Genomic DNA, 27,767 nt, shown 5'->3' with positions numbered 1-27,767 from the left:
AAATGTAACTCGTAATTATATATTTTCATAGTCTATTTAGAATAACTACTAAAATAATATACTTGAAACGCAATGTCGTAATACAATATAGTATCAAAGTCTGAAATTTGACTATAAGATTTTTCAATACTCAAATTTTTACCTCTAGAAATTGTGCAATTGGACACGCTCACATATTTTAAAAAAAATATCGAGAGAATTAAAAAGAATAGAATATATTCATGATACCCTAAGTGGATTCAAATGTTGCAATAAATACAGTACAACAGCTTTTATCTTACAATTAAATAAAAATACAAATCCATATAGATGATCATGATTTTAGATAATCCATGTTAGAATTAAAAATTCTATAAAAATAGTATGATTTGGAAAGGTAAATTTGAATTTGTCATAGTTCTAAATAAAATTTATTCATTTGAGCCAATTATAAAAAAACAATTAAACAAAACTAAGCTCGTTGAAACGACATAAAAAAAGTTAAATTGTCTTTTTCAAATTTTGTTGAATAACTTCTGATTCTGCAAAAATATTTACAATAGAAAAACAAGCGACTGATTTCTCTATTCCTCAGTTCACTCCTCTACATATATCTCCTCTACCAATTACGGTTTTTCACTACAGTCTGATCTAGGGCGTGCATTTCTTGAATTCCACAAGTTTTTGTTAGAAGTAATTATTTTCTAATACCTAGTTGGCGTTTCTATTAAAAAAATATCTTATTGTTCCTGCTTATAAAGTTTTAGTTTCGACCGGTACTAAAGAAACCGTTTAATGATTTTTTTTGCTGTTATATACAGTACGAACTTCTTTCTGACACAAACATTTTCGGAAACTATTTAATTAATCGAATCAAAACGTATTTTCAAATTTTTTGTAAAAATATTGAGGAAGGAAAATTAAAAAAATAAATTCTTACTATTGCCTGAAAAATTATATTCATATATACATAAAAAATATCCTTTTCAGAATTATAATTATTCACGAAGAAGAAATGTTAAAAATAAACTTTATATTTGTATACATGTATAAAAGATTTTGTATTTTCAAATTAGTTATAGCTCCAGGATTGGTGTTAAAAACATCTAAAATATTATATGCTCAAACGTTCTAAATACAGAAAAATAATTACTCAATTTCATAAAAAAGATCTCATAAAAGAAAGAAAAATTTATGGTTAAATAATCAAATGTTGGTGTCAATAGTTGAATGAATATATGATTTCTATAGGGTTATATGTTGACTATAAAAATTGTAAACAAAATTTTATTTGGTCTGAGAAAAAAAATAGATATAATAAACGATCATTTAATCTTTATATTTTACTGTAAGTCTTTCAAATTGAGGATAAGTGAGATGCTGAGATGACATCGTTTAAACTCTTCTGTAATTTAACACTATAACTATAGAAATAAGAATTATGCCGATACATTTCTAAGATAAAAGTCAGAACCATCAACTATGATACTTAAAATTATATCTATTGAAATATTTTAATTTGTTTCCAGTAATCGTCGATGTGGAAAATGCGCCTGCAAAAGACGATTCTTCGAAACGGGCATCAGCATTATCGATAATTAAGAAACTGTCTCCATTTGATGGTGGATCAAGGAGCGACCATTCAAATTCCTTGGAATCTAATCCCGATCAGAAAAAATCTATGACCGCTTCAAGTGGAGGTAGTTCCAAGTTCAGGACAGCTAGTTCTGGGTAAGATCACTAGCCTTGTATAGATATTCATTGTAATTATTAGATTTTTTGGTGTATATCATAAAAAGGTTCACTACCGATATCTCAAAAATAAGTATAGTTAAAAACTTTTTACCAACAATATTGGCAAAAAAGGGAAACAATGTAAAATATAACCAGACATCACTTTGATTTTACGACCTTGCTATCAAGAAGTAAACGGCAATGTTTGAAAATTTATAACAAAAGTATTTTCTTTCATTGTTGGTGTTTTGGTTGTGAGCACCGTTTAGTTTACGAGACTATTGTTTTATGAAAAATTGTTTAATGAAATGTATTGTTAATTTCGAATTAGATTCAACAGTATTCTTCATATAGCCTCTACAAAAACCAGCACATGGGTAGGGTAAAAGAACCAAGTGAACATTTACCCTGACAAAGATGTTAACAATAAAAAAAAGTGAATAAAGAAGTGAATTAAGTTAAAAAAGCAATTTTAAAGGAGATAAATTGAATAGATAATTATTATAATAACTCTTCTGGTTATTATTTCTAACGAAATATTAGATCAATCTTATATACAGTATTATCTCTGTAATGAATGTACCAATGAAATTTATATTTTACATTGGTTGAATAATGTAGCTATTATTTTGTTAAATCTCTTTAAAATTAAAAATAAGACATTGAACATGTTTGCCTACTGGTCTTCTCATTTTACTTTGCCTATGAGGTAAAAAGAACCAGCTAACAAATTTTTTAAAGACGGCAAAAAACATATTTCTAAAATGTTTCATTAGCTGTGAGATTTCCTGAACTTAGTCAGATAGATGTTTGTTTGATATGTATTATTTGTTGTGATATAAATGGTTTGGTTTTTCACAATATAATTATGCAAAGTCAAATTGGACCTTTGTGCACTTAATACTTAAATTAAATAAATACAAATGATATTTAATAAACTTTGTAATTAACTTCACTTTTCAATAATGCCTTCATTAATTGTAAGTAGATATAAAAAAGTGATATTGAATCAGTGGTTTCCAGAATTACTTTTTTTATTTTCTCATGTCTATAAGAATTTTTACTACAATACACATAATATTAATTATGTGATGTTAATTTTTCATATTTGTACAAGTAACTTTAAATTTTGTTCATATTTTGTTAACAAAAATAACAAAAAAATATTACGTTTATTTTTTTGGTAGTAAAATTATAACCAATTTAATTAACTCATTATTAGTATCGAGTATATTGAGTACTTTTTACCAAAATCAAACGTATGAGTAAGAAAGACCAAAAACTCATTAAGGATGATATTACATGATTATAATAAATTGTATTGCTTGTATCCGATGTGTCGATATGAAGAATCTCATCATTCTGCATGTATCAAATTTAAATTCCATTGAAAACACTTTCCTGGAACAGTCGTTGTCAATAAAAATACGTATTCAATTCTTGATCTCTGATTGACAATCGTATCACGATTATAAACTATCGACAACTATCGCAGATCTACATATAGAACAAGGTCGCTCGCGACTCAAATAGAAAATAAAATACTTATAAAGTAAAAGCTGCATAAATGATCCTATACATTTATTGGATCACATTCCCTGTTTCTCCAACAACGCTTTCAGAATAATGATAATATACTATTTTAATGATATGTTCAGATCAATTTTGTTAAAGAAAAAAACTATTGATTATATGTCTATAAGTATTGTTTCCTCAGGGAGTTCTGTATATTTCTCTTTGCCAACTCTTATTAAACAGATACAATTCTCGCGTTATATAAGTTAAATATACAAATCCGTAAAGTTGGGTAAACACTTTAAGTATATATTGCAATGAAAGTTTTGTTAGACGATTTGCTGTTATTTATTTATTAACGTGAAGAATATTATGAAACAATTTTTGCAATTTGTATGTAAAAGTGTGTATGACAAGAAAGTAAATTTGCAACAAATATATAAATGTAGCGAATATATCGTTATACTTGGTTGATATAGAAGTATCTAGTTACATAAAATATTTCTAAATCTATAAAAATATTTTTATGGTAATGAGTTATTTTTCTGAATTCGGTAATGAGTTATTTTTCTGAATTTGTTAGCTGACTTTCAAAACCTTTTGTTAATAGTAATATTTTGTTAATAGTGTATCTTTATATCATATATTTTTATATTTATCGATATCTGAATCAAGAAATACTACATAAACTTTCAAAGAAATCTTTAAATTATGTTAATATTCAAACATATGTAAGTGCATACGACTACTACATAAATTTCCAAAGAGAAATTTATAAGCCCTCTAAACTTCTGGAGATAATATTTGAGTACCTAATCTATAAGTGCAAATTTTACAAAGAAGTATGTTTATTTATTGCATACCGATTCTACAAAATAAGAAACCATATTTTCCATGGCGATTGAGCAATACAAGAAAAATCATATTCCACATTCGTTCTTTATTAGCAAAATCTTAAATGATTTTTATGTGAATAATTTTATATTCTGAATCCCACAATATTAGTGCTATCATATACAGCCTATATTCAGAAATATGAATAAACCATGTAAAACTCATATTCAGCATATCATATATAGCCCACATTCAGCAATATGGAAAAATCATATGTAAAACATATAATCAGCGTCTCATATATAGCTCATATTCATCGCACATTTAGTAATATGGAAAATTCATGTAAATCTAATATCTGTCGTCTCATATACAGCTCATATTATTCGCAACATTTTTAACATTGGCTACACGTTTAAATATATAGCTTGTATTAAATCAAATTAAATGTCCAGCTCATTAAATTGAATCTCCAGCTCAGATGTATTTCTACTGAGGTGATGATCTGAGATAATATTTTCTAAAAATATCTTTAATTTAACTGTTTATTTTCGAAACAACGATGTAATATTTCCTAATTAATATTTAATAATTATGAATATAATTGATAGAATTAATATCAATTTATAGAAATAATATTCCATGATATAGTATTTCTAGGGTAGGACGAGACACAAAGGTCCAATTTGACTTTCATTAAATATACTATCCAAACCAAATAAACTATATATTACAACACATAATGTATGTCAAACAAACAACTATAAAACTATGTTCAGTAAAATTCCCAGTTAAGTCCTAATTATAGATACGTGTATTTATTATTTTACCATTTTCATAAAACTTGTCATCTAGCCCTTTAGACCCATGGGATCCAATGTATCATTTTCAATTTAGAGGAGATTTTATAGTTAAAATAGAAAACCTATCGAATCCATTTTAAAAAATAACCATAATTCTTATGAAAGAAATAATTAACGTAATACTTAAGAAAATTATTTAGGTATAATAAACTAATTAACAGAGCTCAAAACAAAAAGAACTATCAAAGACAAAAATAGTTTTACTCCTGACGGCGATCTGGTGAAAAATTATGGTAATAGGTGGTTACACATCTTTTATCCTCTACTATCAAATTATTGTTATTTTTTTTTACTTTACTTGCTTTTGAAATAATAGTGGCGAATCATTTCACCCGCTGACTTTTGGGCCCCCTCTATCCCCATTGAAAATGAACATTCCAGAATTTGATACTAACAATTGTCCATTTTTAATATGTTTGTGCAATTTTTACTAGACGAAAATTCTTTTAAACCTTTAACGAACAAGTGCATTACCTAAAACCATCCTTAAACTATGCCCACCCAAAGCGAGAGATGTTGCATAATTAATGTTATAATAGTGCAATAAACGGAGAGGAAAAAAGGGTATAACCTCTGAATTTTTTTACTGTGCTCCGAATTGAATGAAATTTTGGAATTAGGTTCATCTTACCCTCAAGTTCAAAAGTGAAAACAATTCGGGTTGCGCCATCACCCCCCGGGGGGATGACACCCCTTCTCAATTGTGTAATTACATTTTTTCAAAATAACGTCGGAAATCGATAAAAGAACTAATCATAAGAAAAAAATTCATAGTTTTTCAAAAAACTAATACTTTTCAAGTTACTGGCCACTAAAGATTCATATATTTTTGACGTTTTTCTTCGTTTTTTTGCAAATATATCCTAAAATATACATTTTAACGAAAATCATGTAATGAACGAAATAATGTCAATAAAAATCTTAATAAATCGGTATTACATAAAGTGTTCTAGAAAAAATATTAAGCAAGATTTGAAAGAGCAAAGTCGTTTTTTTTTCGTTTAAGATTTAATTGTTGTATTTAAAGCCATCTAGTGTCGAGGTTTTACATTTTATGCATTTCGGTGAAATTGAGTTTTATAGTGCTCATCATAAGCTTTAAAATGAGTGCTGTTACAAGTTTTTCGCGTGTAAAATGAGGAAAAAAAAGTTTTTATAAAATCGTGAGTTTTCTGAAAATAGTTTGTACTAAAGTAGTGAATCTGCTAGAATCCATCAAAATTTCTATAATGAAGTGAATTCTTGATGGAATGTGAATTACTTTAATTCTAGTGGAAATGGCGCTCATTAAACCATATGATTTAAAAGAAAAAAACATCGTATATGCTTCTTACTTGCATGATAGCATCACTCATTTTACGCGCGAAAAACTTGTAACAGCACTCATTTTAAAGCTTATGTTGAGCACTATAAAACCCAATTTTACCGAAATGCATAAAATGTAAAACGTTTGTTTACTGCACTATTTGAATATAATGGAATTCGTCTAATATCGTCAAATTAGTTTTCTAACTTCATTGTGCGCAAATTGAAAATTATAGAAAGAAAAGCCCAAAATACTTCTGGTTACGTTATGCTGCGTGTATGGCGGCATTCGTTCCTCCAGGCTTAAATAACCATTAAAATTAAATAATTAAGAGACGCTCTTCCTATTATATCTTTTAAGTTTTTCTTATCAATTTATAAGTGCAAATCAAGATTAAAGTTTAGAACTTCATTATTAATTCATATTTTGTTTTCTTCTCAAGGTCAAAAACATCGCAACACGGTGGTGCTGTTACAAGCGAAGACCCTCTCGGAGAACTGAGGTGGGATAAACCTCTGCCTTTGTCAGTATTTGTGGAAAGATATTCTTTGCCCAAGTTAGTCAGAATCAATGACAATCCAGTGGCCGAAATGTTGTGCAGACATTTACCTAACCATGCTGACGTCACCGCCAGGATAGCGCGTGCCAGAAGTGGTAGGAACGCTGGAAGGATACTGAGGATACCGAAAAGTTACCAAGGTAAGAGTTCGTAGTAATAAGTATTATCAAGAAGGTTTTAACAGCATCTTCATCATAGATTTTTGTACTTCATTCTGAGCAAAGTCCTTTTCCCTGTGGCATTTGTGCCGATGGCAGTACACCATATATGAATTCTGTCGTGCTTTATTGGCTCATATAATTCACGTATATGTTCGTTTACATACGCCACGATGTAAATCTCATTCGTCATTTAAGTATCCGTCGTTGAGTTGTTGTAAATGCAATAACGGTATATCAGAATCAGAATCCACATACGTGTTGTAGAGATACAGTCACCGGAGCTGATTGCTTTTTAAGGAAGTAACTATTCGCAACATTGTTGTTGTTTGGATCGAATTTTAACTGTACGACTTTAATAGACTTATTTAATACAACAGTTAAATTTCTCAATTCAATCGCGAATTTGTCAATATAATTTTAGTGGTTATAGACATCTGTGAATTTTAATTAAGATCAGTGCGCTCGTAAGTTAAAAGGTAGTCATTAAACGACTTGTCATCGATTGTTACTTGATTTGGTTACGTAAAGAATTGATTGATTCCACATGGATTCTACTTTGACGAGTACATGATAAGAAATATTTAACTGTTTAAATCAATTATTAACTTCCTGTAGGGTAAGTTATTGTAATCGTCCAAAAAACGAAATTGAAAATTTTTACATTTCTTCACGTTTTTAAGGTTTCTGAACATTTTGACACACCTCAGGAAAAATGGATATGTGTGTATGTCTGTGTGTATGTGTATGTATGTATGGATACAATTTTTCGTCCACCTTTTCAGGCGCACGAATCAACGGATTTGAACGGTTCAATTCCTATTGATAGGGAGATTGCTGATTAGTTTTTGGCAAAGGCAGGTCCAGCCGTTATAGAGATACGAAGCAAAGAGTGGCTAAAATACAAATGAAATACAGTGGCATACGATGAATCCCTTGGCAACCACTTCTCGACTTTCTGAATAAGCTTAAGTCCATCAAATGCTCATAATTATTATAAATTCAAATATGTTATTAAGTCCCTGGACGAATGTGTTAGTCACGTCGTCATTCCAGTTATTCGAAATGAATTTCAATCATTTTTACTAATCCTTATATATAAAAATTTGCAGTTAGTATTAGTAATTAGCGACTATGTCAATCAACCGGATTATATTCGTATTGCAAATAGCGGCTTTGTCAACTTCGATCAGAGCATGCTAATTCGGCGAAATCGATTCTTGATACCCGTTATGAAATCGAATTCCATAATGTCGAATGACTTTTAATCTTAAATGAATTGGCGATGAGATGATATAACCTACGACGTATTTGCGATCATCAATCTTAGTTTATTATGTAAAATTTACAAAACTTTTGTAAATACAGATTTGTTATTACATTCTTCTAACGTCTAACCTATTCATGTAGCATATTGAAATTAATTTCAGATTTACATATTGTCACGCAAAAAAATAAAAATATTTTTTTATATGGTGCGGAAAGGTAAAAATGCGGCTGAGTTTTATTCAATACGGAAGTAAGTTTTATGAAATAAAATGAATAATGCGGTATAAAAACCAATCATTCCCAAAAACATTTATATACATTTATGAAGCAAAATGATTTTAAACTTTGATTTGATACCAATTCTGAAATATTACTAAAGAACAGTATCGTATGATTTTGACAGTGACAATGAACTTTAAAAAATGTATGTTGTCTCTTTAAGGAAACTTGATTTTATTATCTAATTATGCGGTTATTTGCTTTGCAACTAATATTTTTATTTATTTCGTCTGCATATTAAAATAATATCCCACGTAAAATCTGTTAGTCATTGATTGAATGATTAACCTGCAACATATTAAAAAATATGAACATTAATAAGTTCAATGACGTCTTTTAAAATATATTCAGAAGGAAATCAAATTCAATCTTATATTTAAAAGTTTTGTATTTTATATTCAAAACAACGACTACGAAATCATTTATAATAATTTAGAATTATTTTAAACTAGCGTTTAATAGCGATATGAATTCCTTTTTGTAATTTCAAATACTTAGTTCAACAAACTTCGCTTCGTAATATGAAAAAATAGATATATAAATAAATACAAATTATGTACGTTCATATACTAATACATTTCACTTATAGTTCATTGCTCTGCACTAAATTATTTTGTACACTCAAACTTCTATCAAAAGTTCCTAGTGAAATCCATCCTCAGTGGTCACTACCGCTAGCACAAAACTATGTCAATATCATTTTTTGTTGAATCCTACCGCTGCCACCAATATTTGTTGGATCCGCTGCCACCAAATAAAATGTTGAAGCGCCGATCGGTAAATTTTCAAACAAAAACTATTGATATTGATTATTCTTTTAATTGATTTTTTACAATATTTGACGTTAGATCAAGATAAAATTTACACAATTGCGACAACTTTTTTTTCATTATTAGAAGTCTTCATATAATATTGTTATGTAGGGATGCTTAATGCATTTTAAGATATTGCACAATTTTATGAGTAAGCTACTTAACTTGTGTGAGTGCAGATATGTTAGTAATACAATACAACAAAGATTTCGTATAGTTAGGAGAAATAAGTAATAGGATATTTTACGTAACATACAAATGTTATTATGATAACCGTTGATAACAATGAATAACAATTAATATCTAAAACAATGTAAGGGGTGAATAATCAAAAGCATTGCGTAGTTTGTATATTATACGTTAGTAATAATGAATTATCATATTAACAAAGCACCTTGGTTTACAAAATCATATATGAAGATGATTCGTTTCTGGATGAGAGAAAATTATAATAATTAGCACAAGAGTATTGAACTAATTCGACGCACTCATTATGGACATTTTACTGTTTTTCATCTTAATATAAATATTCCAATATTATTCAGTTTTCATGTTTTGGGAAATATATTGTTTAGTATAATATTTTGAATAATCAACTTTTGGCGTAATTTCTCAAAAGAAAATTTTTAATATATGTTGTATTAAGCATAGGTATACATATGAAGTACACATAAATTTCAATCAAAAGTTCCCAGTGAAATCCGTCCTCATTAGCAAAGCAAAATACAAACGGTATCAACCGGCGTTGTACACGGTCAACGTGGATCTGTCCCTAATAGCGTGCGACCTTGAGCACATAAACGTAAACGAACGCAGTCTAGTAAATTATAAAACCGAGTAGAAATTAGCTCTCCCATCGCAATGCCGGTGGATCCACCTCGAACTCAATAATAAAGGAGCTCGTGAACTTATTTGTTATTTAAAATCCAATTGGGAGTCGATATCGTGGCATTTTTCCAAACTTTCTGAGGTGAATCCCAACCTCATAATTGATACTAAACAGTACGATACCATATTTCCGCTTGACATTGTAGAATAAAAATGTGTAACGTAGTTCTAATTGCTGTTGAAATATAAAAACATAAGAATAAAAAAGTAAGCGCTTATATCGAAGGAGTATATAACAAACCCTCTGAAATAGTATGAAACTCAATTGATGGATATGGTTTATATGAATAATTCATTATAATACAGAATGAGCAATAAGACTATCCAATAGAATGACAACAAAATTAATCTCGCTCATAGCAAACTAATTGCAGCTATAATTTTATTAATTGAAATGAATATAAATCAAGTATATAGAGCAGGACAGGTCACAAAGTCCTAAATTCACTTTGAGTAATTATATTGTATAAATCAAACCAATTATATCACAACAAATAACACATATAATATCAAATTAAGAACAATTATCTGACTATGATCAGTTAAACTTCAAAGTACTTCGCCATTGTAGAAATGTGTTTTTTTTACTGTTTTTTTAAGAATTTGTAACCTGATTCTTTTTACCACATAGGCAAGTTAAATTCAGACGTCTAGGAGGCAAACAAGTTAGATAATTTATTATATTTCAGTAAGTTCTATAAGACCATGATATATATCGCCAAAAAAAGTTCCATGAAAATCGGCTTAAATTTTTTTTTCAACAGTTAATTACAAGAAACCGGTTCGGTAGATTTTCATCTAAAACTAATCAGTATCATTCCCAACTAATATCTTTCGAACATTTTTGATTTTTTAAAATCGACTCGGTAATATCAGCTTAAATGTAGACGAAAAGTTTAACACTTTTTTCCGAATTACAAAGAAACGGCTCGACCGATAGGCGCACAAAACTGAGAAACGATAATCCTCATCGAGATACATCAAATGGTTTTTAAATTTCTGAAATCGGTTCAGGCGTTTTTGAGCAAACGTCGATGAAAGTTCTAATTTTGACAAATGCCAAAAAGACCATACTAATTTTTGCAAACTTTGACGAAATTTTAAAGCTAAACAAGTTATCGTATGGCCGTAATCACAGATAAGGCTATCATATTTTAGTATGATCTAGAAGACTATGGTATCTACCGTCGAAAAAATAATATTAAAAATTGTCAAAAAAATTTTTTAACATTTTATTACAAGAAAACGGCGCAGCCGATCTCTACCAAAAACTAATCAGCACGATTCCCAGTCAATATCTTTCGAACGGTTTTTGAATTTTCAAAATAGATTCAGAGTTGAGGGCTAAAATGTAAACAAAAAATTTTTCACTTTTCTGCGTACAAAACTGGCAAAGAATGTTCCTCATCGAGATACATCGAATGGCTTTTAAATTTTTGAAATCGGTCCAGCAGTTTTTGAAAAAAGTTCCGTTTACGGCAAAAAATCTGTTCACACACACACACATACACACATACATACTTTTTCCAAATTTGGTCTCATTCCATTCAGAATGGCTTGAGACGTCAAGAAAACATAAAATAAGCGAATCGGATTTTTTATAAAAACATAAACTTCTCCTTCGGGAAGTTAAAAATGTAAGCAATTTTACAAAAGATAAATCAAATAAATAGTTATTTAGACTAAAGTAATAGACTAAAAGTTAAGAAAAGAATATTTTACAAGGGCTCCATTATCTTACGCATTAGGAAACAAAATAAGCATTATAAATTATTATACTATGATTGTTCATTCTAGACAAGTGGATTTTTATAATTTGATCATAACTTAAAATATATTTAATTTAATTGATTATAATTTCGAAACCAAATAGATTTTTTTTGAATAATACAATTATGTTTAGAAAATATCACTTTGAAAATGAATTATACATAGCTTTTTGATTTTTATCACACATTTTCAAATAAATAAGTAGCAAGACAGTTAGCTCTATCTCTAAAGTCACTGCCGTCGTTGCAGAAGACACGACAGTCTTCTTGAATTACCTGAGACTGGTATGCAAACGAGACCTGCTTTCTGGATAAACTAATGCAGCTATAGGCTGATCTGATGTATCTCCCGTAAATCAAATAGTTTAAATCTCAAGAGAAAACTCTCAACTGTGCATGAATAACTCATTTAAAGCAATTGAATAAAATACTTATAATTAAAATATCGAATAATAGTAGTAGCAAATTGTTTTTTATGATCAAAACGCTTCATATAATATCATCCAGTCCAGTAATATTTACCATCATGTCATTCAATTAGTACCAACTGTCCACTAAAAATATTTCATCTTTCAAAAATAATTAATGCTTATAATATGTATGATAGGTTATAATAAGTATAGTGTAATACTTATACCTATAGTATAATACATATATAATTCAATATATAAAGGTAGTATAATCCTAGGGCTGGTCCGTGAGTTAAGTTAAATTCCAAATTCATTCAGAGAAGCATAGTGTGATATCACTCATTGCCATTTCACACCACAGTGCCAAAAAAATCTATGTACAAATAATCTATGTATTTTTGTTTGAAAGGTTTCTAAACATTATGGCAAACCTCAGAAAAAATAGATGTATTAGGTGTGTTTGTATGTATGTGCGGACAATTTTTCGTGGACAATTTTGATAAACCAATTTTAGTAATTCAAAATACATTCGATTCCTATTGATAAGAAGACGTACTTATTAGTTTTTGGCAGAGGCAGGTCCAGCCGTTTCAAAGATACGGGGCAAAAAAATGCGTTTGTCTCTACGCAGGTAAAGCAGCGCGAATAAAAAAGAAGTCAAATTTATTCAGAAATTTCAAAATTCTTAAAATTTTTTTTCTTAAGTTTTCAAAAAAAACTCAAAGGTTTTCTAAACATATAAATTTTGCTACGGAAAGTTCCAGCAACTTGCCTCAAGGCACTATGCTATGCTTTACTTGTTGATCTATATTTTCAAGTGAAAATAGACATCGCTGTTGCACGATATCAAGTTGTCCAAAGCAGGTGTTTGAACTCGTGTGGACTCGCATTTTTAATATATAAATATTAAAATCTATTTTGCAAATATTTTTACATGTTACAAACTATATTCAACTTCAAACTTCAGTCTTTAAACCACAAATGTGTTAAAATCTTATTTTTTGTTATTTTAAATTGTTAGCCAATTATGAAATATTTATCTGGTCAAAGATCTTCACTCGGAAACCTATAATTTTCAATACACCCACATCATTCCATAATACATTGAGTTTCTACGAACTCATTGCCAGTAAATGGTAATTTCCTTTGCATATAAGGCTCATAATTATTTCGCAAGAATAATTTATTAATAAATTTTTTGCGTTATGAATATTATTGTTTACACAAAAATGCTTTATAAATAATTTTGCAATATCCTATGAAAATTTACAATGACGGCCAAATCAAACATATAGTTTAATTAATGTTGATATAATAATGAGATGCTCGTCCCAGAGGCCTCAGAAATTAATTCAATTCAGGAAAGGTTGATAAAGCAGCTTTTCCGTTGGTTTTCCAAAGTGTAATACCTACTGTAGTTAGTATTATTTAGTTATTTATAAATTAGTCAGTAGTAGTAAATAGTAATTATTAAGTAGTTATTAGAAACTATTAGATGCCTCGCATTTCTATAGCATAGTATGAAGATAATTTTTGTAATATGTATTAAAAAGGCTTATTAGGCTTATTAGTCCATGCTTAATGTTTCCTTTTTCAGTTGTTTAAAGCAGGTTTTCGTTAACTTTTTGTATATGAAATATAAACTAATTTATGATACACAGCTCAGCAAAGAGGTATAAAATCGCAAATACAAATAGGTTTTGTGTAGTATAGTACCTAGTCAAAACCAGTTTAGTATCTGGGTACCAAACTTTATTTTTATGCTTAATTTCAGTGAAAAGGTATTAGTTTTTTTTATTTGCATTTTATATAAATTATTTTATTTATATTATTTAACTACAATAGACAGCATACGAGTACATCAGTTATTATAACATATTTCTTCTATCTGGTGCAATAATGTAAAATCATTCAGAATACTGTTTACCAATTATAGTACTGTTATGACGAATATTAATTTGATATGCAGATAGTGAAAAGAGTACATGAGTAGACATAATGGTACAAAATGAAATATACGAGATCTTTCAACGATCATCTTCATGTGAACCGTTAATTTTGGAATATGAACTTCTTTGTTCCGTTTTTAAAGTAATTTAAATCAAGGTATATGCTATGAATCTGATTATGTTGGTATAGATCTAGCTAGATGCATTGTAAAGTAATTGCAATAGTTAGCAAAAATTTAAATATGTAATATATCGTCATGTAAATAATATGCATATTTAGAATGTGTAATGCCACCATTCTTTTCTTGTTTTGTGTATCTGCACAACATTTTATACTACTAAGGAAAACGCATGTTATATATAGCAAAAAGGTCCAATTTAGCTTGAAGTAATTATACTGTCTAACGCGCTTCAAACAAAGTAACTATCGAATTCGGTTCGGTAAAATACTTAATTATTTCCTAATTATAGAAATGTGCTTTATTGCTGATTTTCTAGAAATTTGTCATGATCTCTTTTTATCTCATACACTGGGTAAAAAGGGACAGCCAGCGGGCAAAGAGATCCAATGACTAATTCTTAGTTTTCGTTTGGGATTTTATGATTACAATTTAAAGGAATATTAGCTATTATATACTTTTTTGCATTATTCTACTAATGCAAAATATAAATTTCATGGGCACATTATTTACAAAGATAACTCTATTAAACCTAGCTTGATCTACATTTCGAAACAAATATTTGTCAGCAGAGCTGGAATAACTAATACTTTAACTTATGTCTTGTAAAATTGTTTTTTTTTTAACTAAACTTACAATTTTATTAAATATTTTTTGTTGTTTACGACTTTGCCAGGGTAAAGGTACAGTTGGTTGGTTACACTTACAAGTCAAATTAAGGTCTCGTAAACTGAACAAAACAGTGCTTACAATCAGAAAAACTAACAACAACAAAAATACTTATAGCTTTTCATACATGGTTGGTGCTGGTTACACATCTTTTGCCTTCTACTTTCAAATAGTGTTGCTAATAAATTATTATTAACTTCCCGTAGGGTAAGTTATTGTAATCGTCCAAAAATGGAAATTGAAAATTTTTACATTTCTCGACGTTTTGAAGGTTTCAGAACATTTTGGCATACTTCATTGTCAGAAAAAATGGATGTTTGTGTGTGTGTGTGTGAGAGAGAGAGAGTGTGTATGTGTTTTGTGTGTCCGCATTTTTTCGTTCACGTTTTTGGGCGCACGGATCAACCGATTCGAATGGTTCAAAAACATTCGATTCCTACTGATAGGGAGAAGTGCTGATTAGTTTTTGGCGAAGGTAGGACCAATAAGATAAAACGCAAAGAGTGCAGAAAATAGAAATCGAGTTTTTGAGAGAACGGAGCATCCGATTTGAATGATTTAAAAAACATTCAATTAGTAATGATTGGGAGAAGTGGTTGTTAGTTTTTGGCAAAAGCAGGCCCAGCCATTTCGAAGATACAGAGCTAAATGTGCAAAAAATTGCAGTTTTTGATAGAACTAAGCGTTCGATTTAAATGATTCAAAGAACTTTTTGCTTGTATTAACAAAATAATTGATTTTGAAAAAAAATTAGTTTCAAATTTTTTTTTTCAGAAAGAAATATTCTTTGTATATCGAAAATAATTCAGATTTTATTTCTAATTCTGACTAAAGTTTTAAATTACTTAAACAAATAATTTCAACTTTGCAATTCAGTTTATATAATTCTTATAAATATTAGACAATGTTACGATATTTATAATAATCTATTTGAAAACATTTAATATTCCTCAAACATTTCGTTACGGTATGGAAAGTTCCAGCAATTTGCCTTAAGGCCATACACCCCACTAGTTTTTACTTGTTTTTGAGATATTGGTAGCGAACCTTTAAGCCCCGCTCTACCCTAACATACATTTATCTCTGGCATATACGGTGATGAAAACATTGTACAAAGCCTGATTTTAAGTGATGAAAACATTATACAAAGCCTGATTATAAGTAATTTCTTAAAAAAATATTAATAATTTAGGAACAATGATTGCTTTTCATTGATTATAACTTATATTCAATGTTAAATATTTTAATACATATATAATTTATTGCAAGGACATGTCACACAGATTCAACGATAAATACGTATGGAACTTAGAAAAATAAGTTACAAGACTAGAATAATTATATCAAGTCACTAATCTTACAAGGCCAATATACAAATTTCAAAACAATGCAATGTCTTGGTTGCTATTTAAATACCGTAAATACTTCAATTGAATTGTTTCTTCATTAAATATGATTACCTTTATATTTTTCAATGTCTAGTACAAAAAATTATTAAAACAGACGAAGGTATTCTAGTCACAAGAAGGAAAACACGTACAATGCGTTGACACATTTTATTGTGGACGGTGAAATTGGTAACTGTCTCGCCTACATATCGTATGTCATGTGTGTCCTGCATTAATTCTTTGTTTCTTGTGTTTTTTCTTTATAATGAGTCCGAATGAAATTGTTTTCACTGTTTTCACTTATATAGCGACGTATAATAATACTCTGTCGAGCATATATGCGAGGAAATCGCTACCATATCAGAATTTTGTACACGGAAATAAACATAATAACTGCTATTATGTTGTGCTTATGTGTATCAATAATCTCAAAATAGTCATGACCAAATCAAAATCAAAAAATGAAAAATGAAATTTTTTGCATATCTTTACGTTTCAAAGGTTTCTGAACATTTTGGCATACCTCTGACAAAAATGGATATATGTGTGTGTATGTATGTATGTTTCGAAAGCACGGATCAACCGATTTGGATGATTTAGAAAATATTCGATTGGTAGCGACTAGTTTTTGGCGAAGACAGGTCCAGCGGTTTCGAAAAGTGTCAAGAATGATAATTCAGTTTTTGAGGTAACAGAGCGCGCGATTTCAATGATTCAAAAAATATTTTAATTGTATTGACAAAATGAAGAATTTATTGAATTTTTAAAAAGCAGGTTCAGCAGTTTTAGAAATACAAAGAAAAAATTTAAAAATATATATATTTGGTGGTCAAAAATTATTATTATGCGTAGACACATCAAATTATCAGATATTTTAAAAATCAGTACTATTTTTATTGCATTTTGTTTGGTTCCGTAGCAAGATTTATAATTTTTAGAGTTTACTTATTAGGTTTAAACAAAATTCGAAATTTTAATTTTTTTTTCAAGATTTTCAAAAATATGCATTGTTTTATACTAAATAAGGTTTAAATTTACAATTCAATTTAAAAATGTATATATTTCATATGCATTATTCCAATCGTAAGAAATATATCCTCAGATGGATTCATTGAGCCTTTCTACTTAATGTAAACATTTTTAAGTGTTTTGAGCGATGAGATCGTCACTGTATATTATATGAACAGATAAATATATAGCAATAATAATTAACTCTTCGAAAATATTTAAAACAAATATTATTAATTATTGATCAATATTGTAGATAATTTTGATCCCTTAGTGTACCTACTTTAAAAGTTTAGAATAAAATAAGTGTATATTGAATAAATTAAAATATATAACAACTGAATTTTTTTTGCATATTTCAATTGTCATTCTACTTATAAATTTCTGTTAAAATGATTTAAAAATATAAATATATTTTTATATTTAAAAAATATAAATATATTTCAGCAATGCACATCGTGGTCGCCCAAAGTCGTAAAAATGCAAAAAAATTCTTTAAAATAAACTTGTTCATTTAGGCTTAAAATTCCAATACGATTAATTTGTTTCGTGAGAAGATTAAAAATCAAGAAATGCTTAGCGATTTTAACCTGCACAAGTACTTGCCAGGCGAGCCGAAAAGTTCATTTTATAACCAAGATGAATTAGCTAGCATTATAATAAACTTTGTCCTATAAGATTTAAATTCATTTATTTGTTTGTCTAAACAATTATGGTTATAATGTATTAAGGTATATGCAACTCCAAGCGACTCTGTCCAGTTTAAGCCCTTACAAGGCGAGAGCAAAGATACGATGGTAGCAGTAATCTAATTTGCGTAATTAAAAATAAATGCAATAAAACCATAAATTAAATGATATTACTAAATTGATATTACCAAGTTAATTAATAGTTTATGAAAACTATTAACAAAAATTTCTGCAAGTCGACTTAAAAAGCTATTAGACGTCTCTACTTAAATTTAACCTTTCATTTAGTTTACAGTCATGAATTATTAAGCTCACATATGATATATTATATTGATTGCAAGTATAGTATTTTTTATGCATTGCACAACTACTGTAGCTTCCACGTGATCTTGATTTTTCCATACTCATACCAGTTATATGGGAACAACATATAATACCTTGCTCATATTTTATCAGATTATACCTACCGAGTATTTACGAAAGAAATCGAACGATCGTTTCAAACTCGTCTTGCAAAAATTTCCTTATTCTTAAAATTGCAGCATTGTAAGATGAATCAGTACATGAATATGTAAGGTTCATTGAATGATTTCATCAATATGAATTTGAGTTTGAAAATTAAGTTAAGAGCTAAAAACTAATGAAGTTTAAACAGTGTATCATCATAGTGCTTAATTGTCTACAAGCAATTTTCAATTTAAATTTTGTTCAAAATTATTCTCTCTTACTTCATATAAATTTCTCTTACATCATATTAAAGTTTAAAATAAAAGCAATTATCAGTCATGTTCTTTATGAATATTTGTCGTTATTTACACGAATTCACTTCAATATAAGTATAAAGATATTTATAAATCGACTGAGTTGGTTTCAATATATAGTAGATATTAATTTTAACTATATAAAATAATTTATTTACTGCTACCTTTTATTATTTTAAAATGCAGAATAAGTAAAAATGTTTAAGAAAAGAAATCTAAGTAGATTTCCACGTCTAGATAATTTAAACTAGACCAGGTTTTGTTGCGTTGTGGGATGAGAACAAGTTGTAGATTAGAAAGCAATTGCATATACGGTAACTTAAATGGAAGAAAATTATATATATATATATATATATATATATATGGCGGAATGAACACCATATGAAGTTGAAGGACGTCAATTGATGACAATGGCGGAATGAACACCATATGACAGATGTCAGTTGAATAACGTCAATTGATGACAAAACTAAATTATATTGGGCTACGTTGATTCGGATCTGGCATCAAGCAAGCTATAACGATCTGATTGTTTTTATACGATCGATTATTATGGTCGCGCTTTTTAAAACGATCGAAAATATTGTATCGAGTTTTTTGCCAACGAGCGTTTTCTCGTGATCGAAATTTAGATTTGATTTAATGTAATATCAACATCTTTATCAATTGAGACATTAATAAACAGTCATTATCGAGTTGAAATAAAATTATTGCGATTTCATTCAAGAATTAATTAATTAATAATATATGGCCCACCAGCGCCATAATTGGTGACTCCGAACGTGTAAGTGAAATCATTAAGCAAGAGACATTCTCAACGTCTTAGTACCCATAATTGGTGACGTCAGACGGAGAAAGGAAAACACTTGTCAAATACAAGTAAATTAATAAAGGTAAATTATACCAATTTTTATCAACATGTCGACTCGATCTACGTCCATCAATGACGAAACAGTGCACAACAGATCTCTGATCGATCTGGATCACGAGGCGATCTTTAACACGAGCAGTCCTCGTGTTTCTGAACATGAACATGACAGTTATGCTGATCAATACAATATAGCAGCATTTAACAATCACCGTCTCACTCCATTCAATGGAGATTCTCCAGACCTATGGTTTTTAATTATTGAATATGAGTTTCAGTCTGCTAGGATCAGGAGTGACAATACTAAGTACACAGCAGTACTCAAAGCCCTAGACTTCGAGACACTGCGCCTCATCCAGGATGTCCTCCGTAATCCACCAATGACAGGCAAATACGAATATATCAAAAACACTATATTAAGCAGAATGTCTGAATCTAGAGGTAAGCAAATTGACAAGCTATTAAAAAACTTAACTCTAGGAGAGAAGAAACCATCACAGCTCCTACGAGAAATGATGAATTTGGCTAAGGGAGAGGTCAGTGAAGACATCATAATTAAATTGTGGTCAGAACGCCTGCCACACCATATTCGGCCACAATTAATAGTTTCTCGCCATCTTGGTCCGGAAGCCCTGGCGGAAGTTGCCGATATTTTAGTCGATCACTGTAGCCCCACATCACATGTGATGTCCACAACACACAAGTCTTCAGTAGAACAGAGACTGGACCGCCACGAAACTCTTCTTATGTCATTAGTCAAGGAAATTAAGGAACTAAGGGCAATGGTAAACACTGAAAGACAGAGAAATGATCAGCAAGAATCACAACTCAACCAGTCTAGATCAAAAAGTGAACAATTCAATCAGGCAAGTTCTAGAAGTGGTTCTCGACATAGGTCCAGGACACCTTCACGTGGATCGGTTTGCTACTATCATTATAGATATGGGAAGAAGGCCACAAAGTGTGAAGAGCCCTGCCTGCTCAAATCTCTAAACCAGTCAAAAAACTTACTTCACCGTCATTAAGTGGAGCTTGCCATGACGGTGAAGTAAATTCTGTCTGCTCTGAGCTCCGTCTTCATATATCAGACAGAAAGACGGCAATCCAATTTCTTATAGATTCAGGATCAGTTATATCCATTTTACCAGCTCAGAAGTTTGCCGATGGTCATCCTAAGGAAGAGTTAGTTCTATTTGCAGCAAACTCTAGCAGAATATCCACGTATGGAAAGAGAACTCTGGAGCTGGATTTATCTTTACGCAGAAGCTTTAACTGGCAGTTTGTTGTTGCCGATGTAGCCACAGCCATAATAGGAGCTGATTTCCTAAGCAACTACAATTTATTAATAGACTTGAAGGGTAGAAGATTGATTGACTCGACCACAGGCCTTACCTCTGATGGAAAGGTACTCAAGGCACAGCAATTCAACATCTCCACTGTCAACCCGGCAGAGCCTTTCAAGGATTTACTGGCACAATACATCGTAATAACAAAGCCACAGGTAACCACCAATAATAAATCATCTCTTTTTGCCCACAGGATAACCACAACAGGTCCACCATTAGCTTCCAGATTCAGGAAGATCTTCGGAGAAAAGGTCCGAGATACAAGATCTCCTGAATAGGGGCATTTTGAGGCCTTCCAACAGTCCATGGGCAAGTCCTATTCATATGGTGCCCAAAAAGAATGGCACATTCAGAATGTGTGGAGATTACAGGAGGCTGAACGCAAACACACTACCTGACAGGTATCCTCCACCATTAATACAAGATGTATTCAATAATCTGCATCAGAAAGCAGTATTTTCTACAATAGATTTAGAAAAAGCTTACCACCAAGTATCCATGCATGAAGAGGATATACAAAAGACTGCAATTATCACACCATGGGGACTCTTCGAGTATCTACGTATGCCATTTGGACTCAAAAACGCTGCCCAGACATTCCAGAGGTTTATCAATCACATATTCCAAGATTTTAATTTTGTTTTCATTTATATAGACGACATCCTGGTAATGTCGACTGATATGAATGAGCACCGTCGTCATCTTCAATTGGTTTTTGAGAGGCTACAGGAATATTCTCTTACAATAAACTTAGAGAAATGTGCCTTTGGAAAAGATGAAGTTAACTTCCTCGGTTACAAACTGAGTGCTGCAGGATATTCTCCTTCACCAGACCGAGTAGAGAAAATTATTAATTATCCAAAACCTTCGACAGTTATAGAACTCAGAAGATTTTTGGGAATGGTAAACTATTATCGTAAATCAATACCCAAGGCAGCAAATATACAAGCACCACTTTATGAGTATGTGAAGTCCTCAGTTAAAAACGACAAGACTCAAATTGAATGGAATGACAATTCATTATCAGCATTCAGCAAGCTGAAGGAAGCTCTAGCAAATGCAACTCTTCTTCATTTTCCTTCAAGTATAGCAAATATTAATTTAATTACAGATGCATCCACAACAGCCATTGGAGCAACTCTGGAGCAGGAAGAAAATGGTGCATGGCACCCTATAGGTTTCTTTTCCAGAAAGCTCACAGCTACTGAACAGCGATATTCAACTTACGATCGCGAGCTACTAGCCATCTTTGCGGCTTTAAAGTATTTTGAATATCTATTAGAAGGAAGGCACTTTATAATCAAGACAGACCACAAGCCAATCACACACGCATTTCAACAAAAACTGGAGAAAGCATCAGATCGTCAGCGACGGCAGCTAGAATACATATCACAGTTTTCCACTGATATTATATATGTGAAGGGTGATCAGAACGTTGTTGCTGATGCGTTGTCCAGGATCAATGCCATTCAAATGCCATCAAAGCTAACCGAAGAGGAAATTTCGCAAGAACAGAGTAAGGACGTTGAAATGCAAACTATATTGAACGGCAACACCTCTATTAATCTTCAAAAATTGACATTAGGGGGGTATCCAGTTTATTGCAACAGGCAAGATAATTGTGTGAAGCCCTACCTTCCACAAAGTCTTCGCAGAATTGCTTTTGACATTGTACATGGAAATGCACACCCAAGCATAAGGATTACTTCAAGGGAGTTGCGAAGAAGGTATGTGTGGCCTGGGATTGGTAAAGACGTAACCATGTGGGCACGTCAATGCATTCCTTGCCAAAAATCCAAAATTCATAAACATAATCACCTCACTCCTATCCATATTCCTATTCCTGAAAACAGATTTTCGCATATTCACATTGACATAATCAAATTACCGAATATTAATGGATATCCTTATTGCCTAACAATCATCGACAGATTTACAAGGTGGCCAGAAGCTGTTCCTCTAAAGGACATTTCTGCAGACACGATTGTCCAAGCCCTATTTTCAAACTGGATATCAAGATTTGGTACACCATGTGTGATAACATCCGACCAAGGATGCCAGTTTGAATCAGCTATATTCAAATCACTAATGAATGCAATAGGTGCTAAGAAAATACGGACAACGGCATATCACCCTCAGTCCAATGGTCTAGTTGAACGCTGGCATAGAACTCTGAAAGCAGCTTTAATGTGCTCTCCTGAGCCTTGGATCGAAGTATTACCTGTAGTCTTACTAGGTTTACGTTCTTCATACAAAGAAGACCTTAAAGCATCTCCTGCTGAGATGGTTTATGGAACCACATTGAGACTACCAGGAGAGTTTTTCACAAATAAAGAACTGTCATCCGATCCACAAGCATTTCTGGACTACCACAGAAGAATAATGCGGGATACTAAACCTACAGCCACAGCTCATCATAATAAAGCCAATATGTTTGTGCTTAAGGACATAAATACATGCACTCATGTATTTGTAAGATCAGATCATATTAGAAAACCACTTGAGCCTCCATATAGTGGACCATATGAAATTATAGAAAGAATTTCAGACAAAGTGTTCAAAATTTCTATGGATGGTACTGATAAGAACATATCGGTTGACAGACTAAAACCAGCATATACAGTTAAAATAGATAACAGTCAACCAAGCTCATCTCAAGAATTTAAATCACATAACTTGGAGTTATCGATTGACCCTCCAAAAAAGATGAAGCCTAAAAAAGTCTCCTTCAAATTTTAATAATCAAATTCATTTATTTCTACCGGATACCTCTTTTTCTTTTGAAGGGGAGTTATATGGCGGAATGAACACCATATGAAGTTGAAGGACGTCAATTGATGACAATGGCGGAATGAACACCATATGACAGATGTCAGTTGAATAACGTCAATTGATGACAAAACTAAATTATATTGGGCTACGTTGATTCGGATCTGGCATCAAGCAAGCTATAACGATCTGATTATTTCGATTTTATACGATCGATTATTATGGTCGCGCTTTTTAAAACGATCGAAAATATTGTACCGAGTTTTTTGCCAACGAGCGTTTTCTCGTGATCGAAATTTAGATTTGATTTAATGTAATATCAACATCTTTATCAATTGAGACATTAATAAACAGTCATTATCGAGTTGAAATAAAATTATTGCGATTTCATTCAAGAATTAATTAATTAATAATATATGGCCCACTAGCGCCATATATATATATATATATATATATATATATATATATATATATATATATATATATATATTAACTGTCTTACAACTTTAACTGTCAAAAAAAATTATCTCGCGTTGTTTGGAAGTGTAACGAGCTTTTAAGTGCAACTTTTGATGGCATTATAACAATTTTTTGGTTTCTGTAGTTAATTTTCAATAATTTTGTTCATTTAAAATTTGGGACCGTAATCAGAAATAACATTTCTAGCACCACAATCGAAAACATTAACACAATTGCCCCTAGTTTTCAAGAATTAAGACTTTTTGTTGAACTAGAAATTTAAAATGTTCAAAATCGGTCGACTTTATGGCCCTCCTCTGAAAAAAAAGTTCTAAAGTCTGTTGGCAACTTTCATTAAAAGTTGGCGCTTTAATCAGAATTGTAAGATGATGAAATACTTGGAAATTTTATTATGGAAAAATTTTAAGGAAAAAAAACCCTAAAAATGGTTTAATAAATAAAAAATATTAGTATTCCTAATGGATTTATTACACATAATTGAAAAAGAACAAACACGTTAACTCTGACTATTATCTAAAAGCAAATTTTCACAAATCAATAATTTTTATAATTGAACCGTTTCCGTAAGACTTTATGGTTTAGTATGAGATTAAGACCAAGTACTCTATCGTTATATCAAATAAATGGTCTAATTTTAATCTAAACAAACGCCAAAAAACTACTCATTTTCTCAAACTTTGATGAGTTTTTAAAATTAAACTACTTGTGGCAAGACCGTAATATTTAAGTAAGTTCTATAAGACCATGATATATATCGCCAAAAAAGTTCCATAAAAATCGGCTTAATTTTTTTTTGGCAGTTAATTACAAGAAAACGGCTAGATAGATTTTCACCTAAAACTAATCAGTGTCATTTGCATCTAAAATAATTCGAAAAGTTTTTCATTTTTTAAAATCGATTCGGTAGTATGAACTTAAATGTAGACGATCGTCGTACAAAACTGAGAAACGATCATCCTAATCGAGATACATCTACTGGCTTTTAAATTTCTGAAATCGGTTAAGTCGTTTTTGCCAAAAAAACGATGCTAATTTTTGCAAAGTTTGACAATTATTTAAAGTTAAACGAGTTGTCATAGGACTGTAATATTTTAGTATGATCTATAAGACTATGGTATCTACCGTCAAAAAAAAAAATATAAAAAAAAATCGTCGAAAACATTTTTTTAACACAACGGCCCGGCCAAAAACTAATCAGCACGATTCCCAATCAATATCTTTCGAACGGTTTTTGAATTTTCAAAATCGATTCAGAATTGCGGGCTAAAACGTGGACCATTTTTTTCATTTTTCTGCTATTTATAAAAAAAACTGCTTGGCCGATCGTCGAACGAAATTAATAAAAGCAAGTCCTCATGCAGATACATCAAATGGCTTTTAAATTTTTGAAATCGGTCCAGCCGTTTTACGGCAAAAACGTCAATTTACGGGAAAAAATTGGTTCACATACACACATACACATACATACTTTTTCGAATTTGGTCTCATTCGATTCAGAATGGCTTGAAACGTCGAGAAAACATAAAATTAGGAAATCGGATTTTTTTATGAAAACATAAACTTCTCCTTCGGGAAGTTAATAAACGCCATTTACAATTAATATTAAACGTTGTGTTTCCATTATAATGCAGTAAAGATAATCGCCTCGGAAAAGGTTCGCTCGCGCACGAGAACCGCCGCACGAGCGCTGCTTATATACGCATGTTATGCGTTTCAAAGGAGGGAAATGCATTCATATCAAACTTGTCTTGTTGCAGTTTGTACTTCCATAGGAAACTAGAGCACGAGAAACTGAATTGCGAAAAGTGAGTGTGTGATTAACCGTGGAAAATATGCGAGAGAATAAATACTGATTCGTCATTAAGATTATGGCAATCAATTTCCTTTTTATTACACGCATTCTTCTGCATTTCTATTAATATTTTATACCAGACATTAAAATAGTTTAATGGTATAAATTATAAATATGTATTGTTATGATAATGTTATAACAAATACTGAATGCATCTATATAAAATATGCTGTTTCTCCTATATGTAATTGCACAGGTTCATAAATAATTGCTGCATTAGGTATGCGTCATATATTAGGTATTTGCCAAATGCCTTCTTAGACTGAATATGAATTTAAATCAAAATTGAGAGTCAAACCGCAAAAAACGGAGTAAAATTTAAAAAACTACAAAATTTCCTAACTAGACATTTTTTTGCATTATAACAAACATGTTATTTTTTGTAAATGACCTGTGCCTTCTAGCAGTAATATGCGAATACATTTACTCCTCATTGCCCCTGGATAATCTGCAAACATTTGCAGTTATTTCTATTATTATTACAAATACTGGCAACTATTAAACATTCAAACGCGTAAAATATATTAACATAATATTAATGATCCTTACTTTTGTATACTATTAAACACTGCATGATCATATTTTTTAACTTCTTGTAGGGTAGGTATAGTAATGAGCTGAAAATCGAAAATGAAAATGCATATCTTGACGGTTTGAAGATTTCTGAACATTTTGGCATACCTCAGAAAATATTGATGTGTGTTTGTATGTCCGCATTTTTTCGTCCACGTTTTCGGGCGCACGGATCAAAGGATTTGAATGGTTCAAAAAACATTCGATTTCTATTGATAGGTAGATGTGCTGACTAGTATTTGGCAAAGGCAGGTCCAGCCATTACGGAGATACGGAACAAAGAATGCAGAAAATACAAATCGAGTTTTTGAGTTTTGATAGAATGAAGTATCCGATTTGAATGATCTAAAAAAACATTCAATTTGTAATTATTGCGAGAAGAGGTGATGATTACTTACCTAAGTTTTTAACTTTCCAAAAAAAGTATGTTTTAGCCGAAATTTGGCTTGCTAATGTTATGTTTTTCAGTGCTTTAACTACTTGAACTAAAATTGGAGATTATTCTGAAATTTTGTCTAATATATATATATATATATATATATATATATATATATATATGTATATCAAAACAAAATTAGCAAATACTTTCTTTTTTCACTGATATCTTTTTTATGTTTTTGTACAGTATATCGTACAATGATAAATTAAGAATTATATGTCATACCAGGAAGGTTTTATAATAAAAATCATATAATATAATTATATCTAAAACAAGCCGCTTTGATTAATGTGCCATTTACACCTATAAATTATTTTTTCCGACTTATACTGGATTGAATCATATTTCCTGATGATTTCTTACATAGGAAAAAACGTCTGGTTGGACGATTATCGTGGAAAAGCTAAATGAGAAAGTGAAGT

General features: G+C 30.6%; 1 protein-coding gene across 1 annotated transcript in view; it reads left to right on the top strand.

Annotated features, from left to right (window-relative positions):
* Window positions 1-27,767, top strand: part of LOC113371279 — a 155,533-nt gene that overhangs the window by 12,925 nt on the left and 114,841 nt on the right. Inside the window, exon 4 of the mRNA XM_026611911.1 lies at window positions 1,509-1,710. Within this exon, the coding sequence (XP_026467696.1) occupies window positions 1,509-1,710 (202 nt within the window). The remainder of the gene's footprint in view (window positions 1-1,508; window positions 1,711-27,767) is intronic.

The sequence above is a fragment of the Ctenocephalides felis genome, unplaced genomic scaffold (assembly GCF_003426905.1).
Source record: "Ctenocephalides felis isolate EL2017-DRISC unplaced genomic scaffold, ASM342690v1 CF-g0.4_SCAFFOLD_01492, whole genome shotgun sequence".
Taxonomy (NCBI): domain Eukaryota; kingdom Metazoa; phylum Arthropoda; class Insecta; order Siphonaptera; family Pulicidae; genus Ctenocephalides; species Ctenocephalides felis.
Note: the sequence above shows the minus strand (reverse complement) of the source record. Positions and strands in the feature narration are given on the sequence as shown.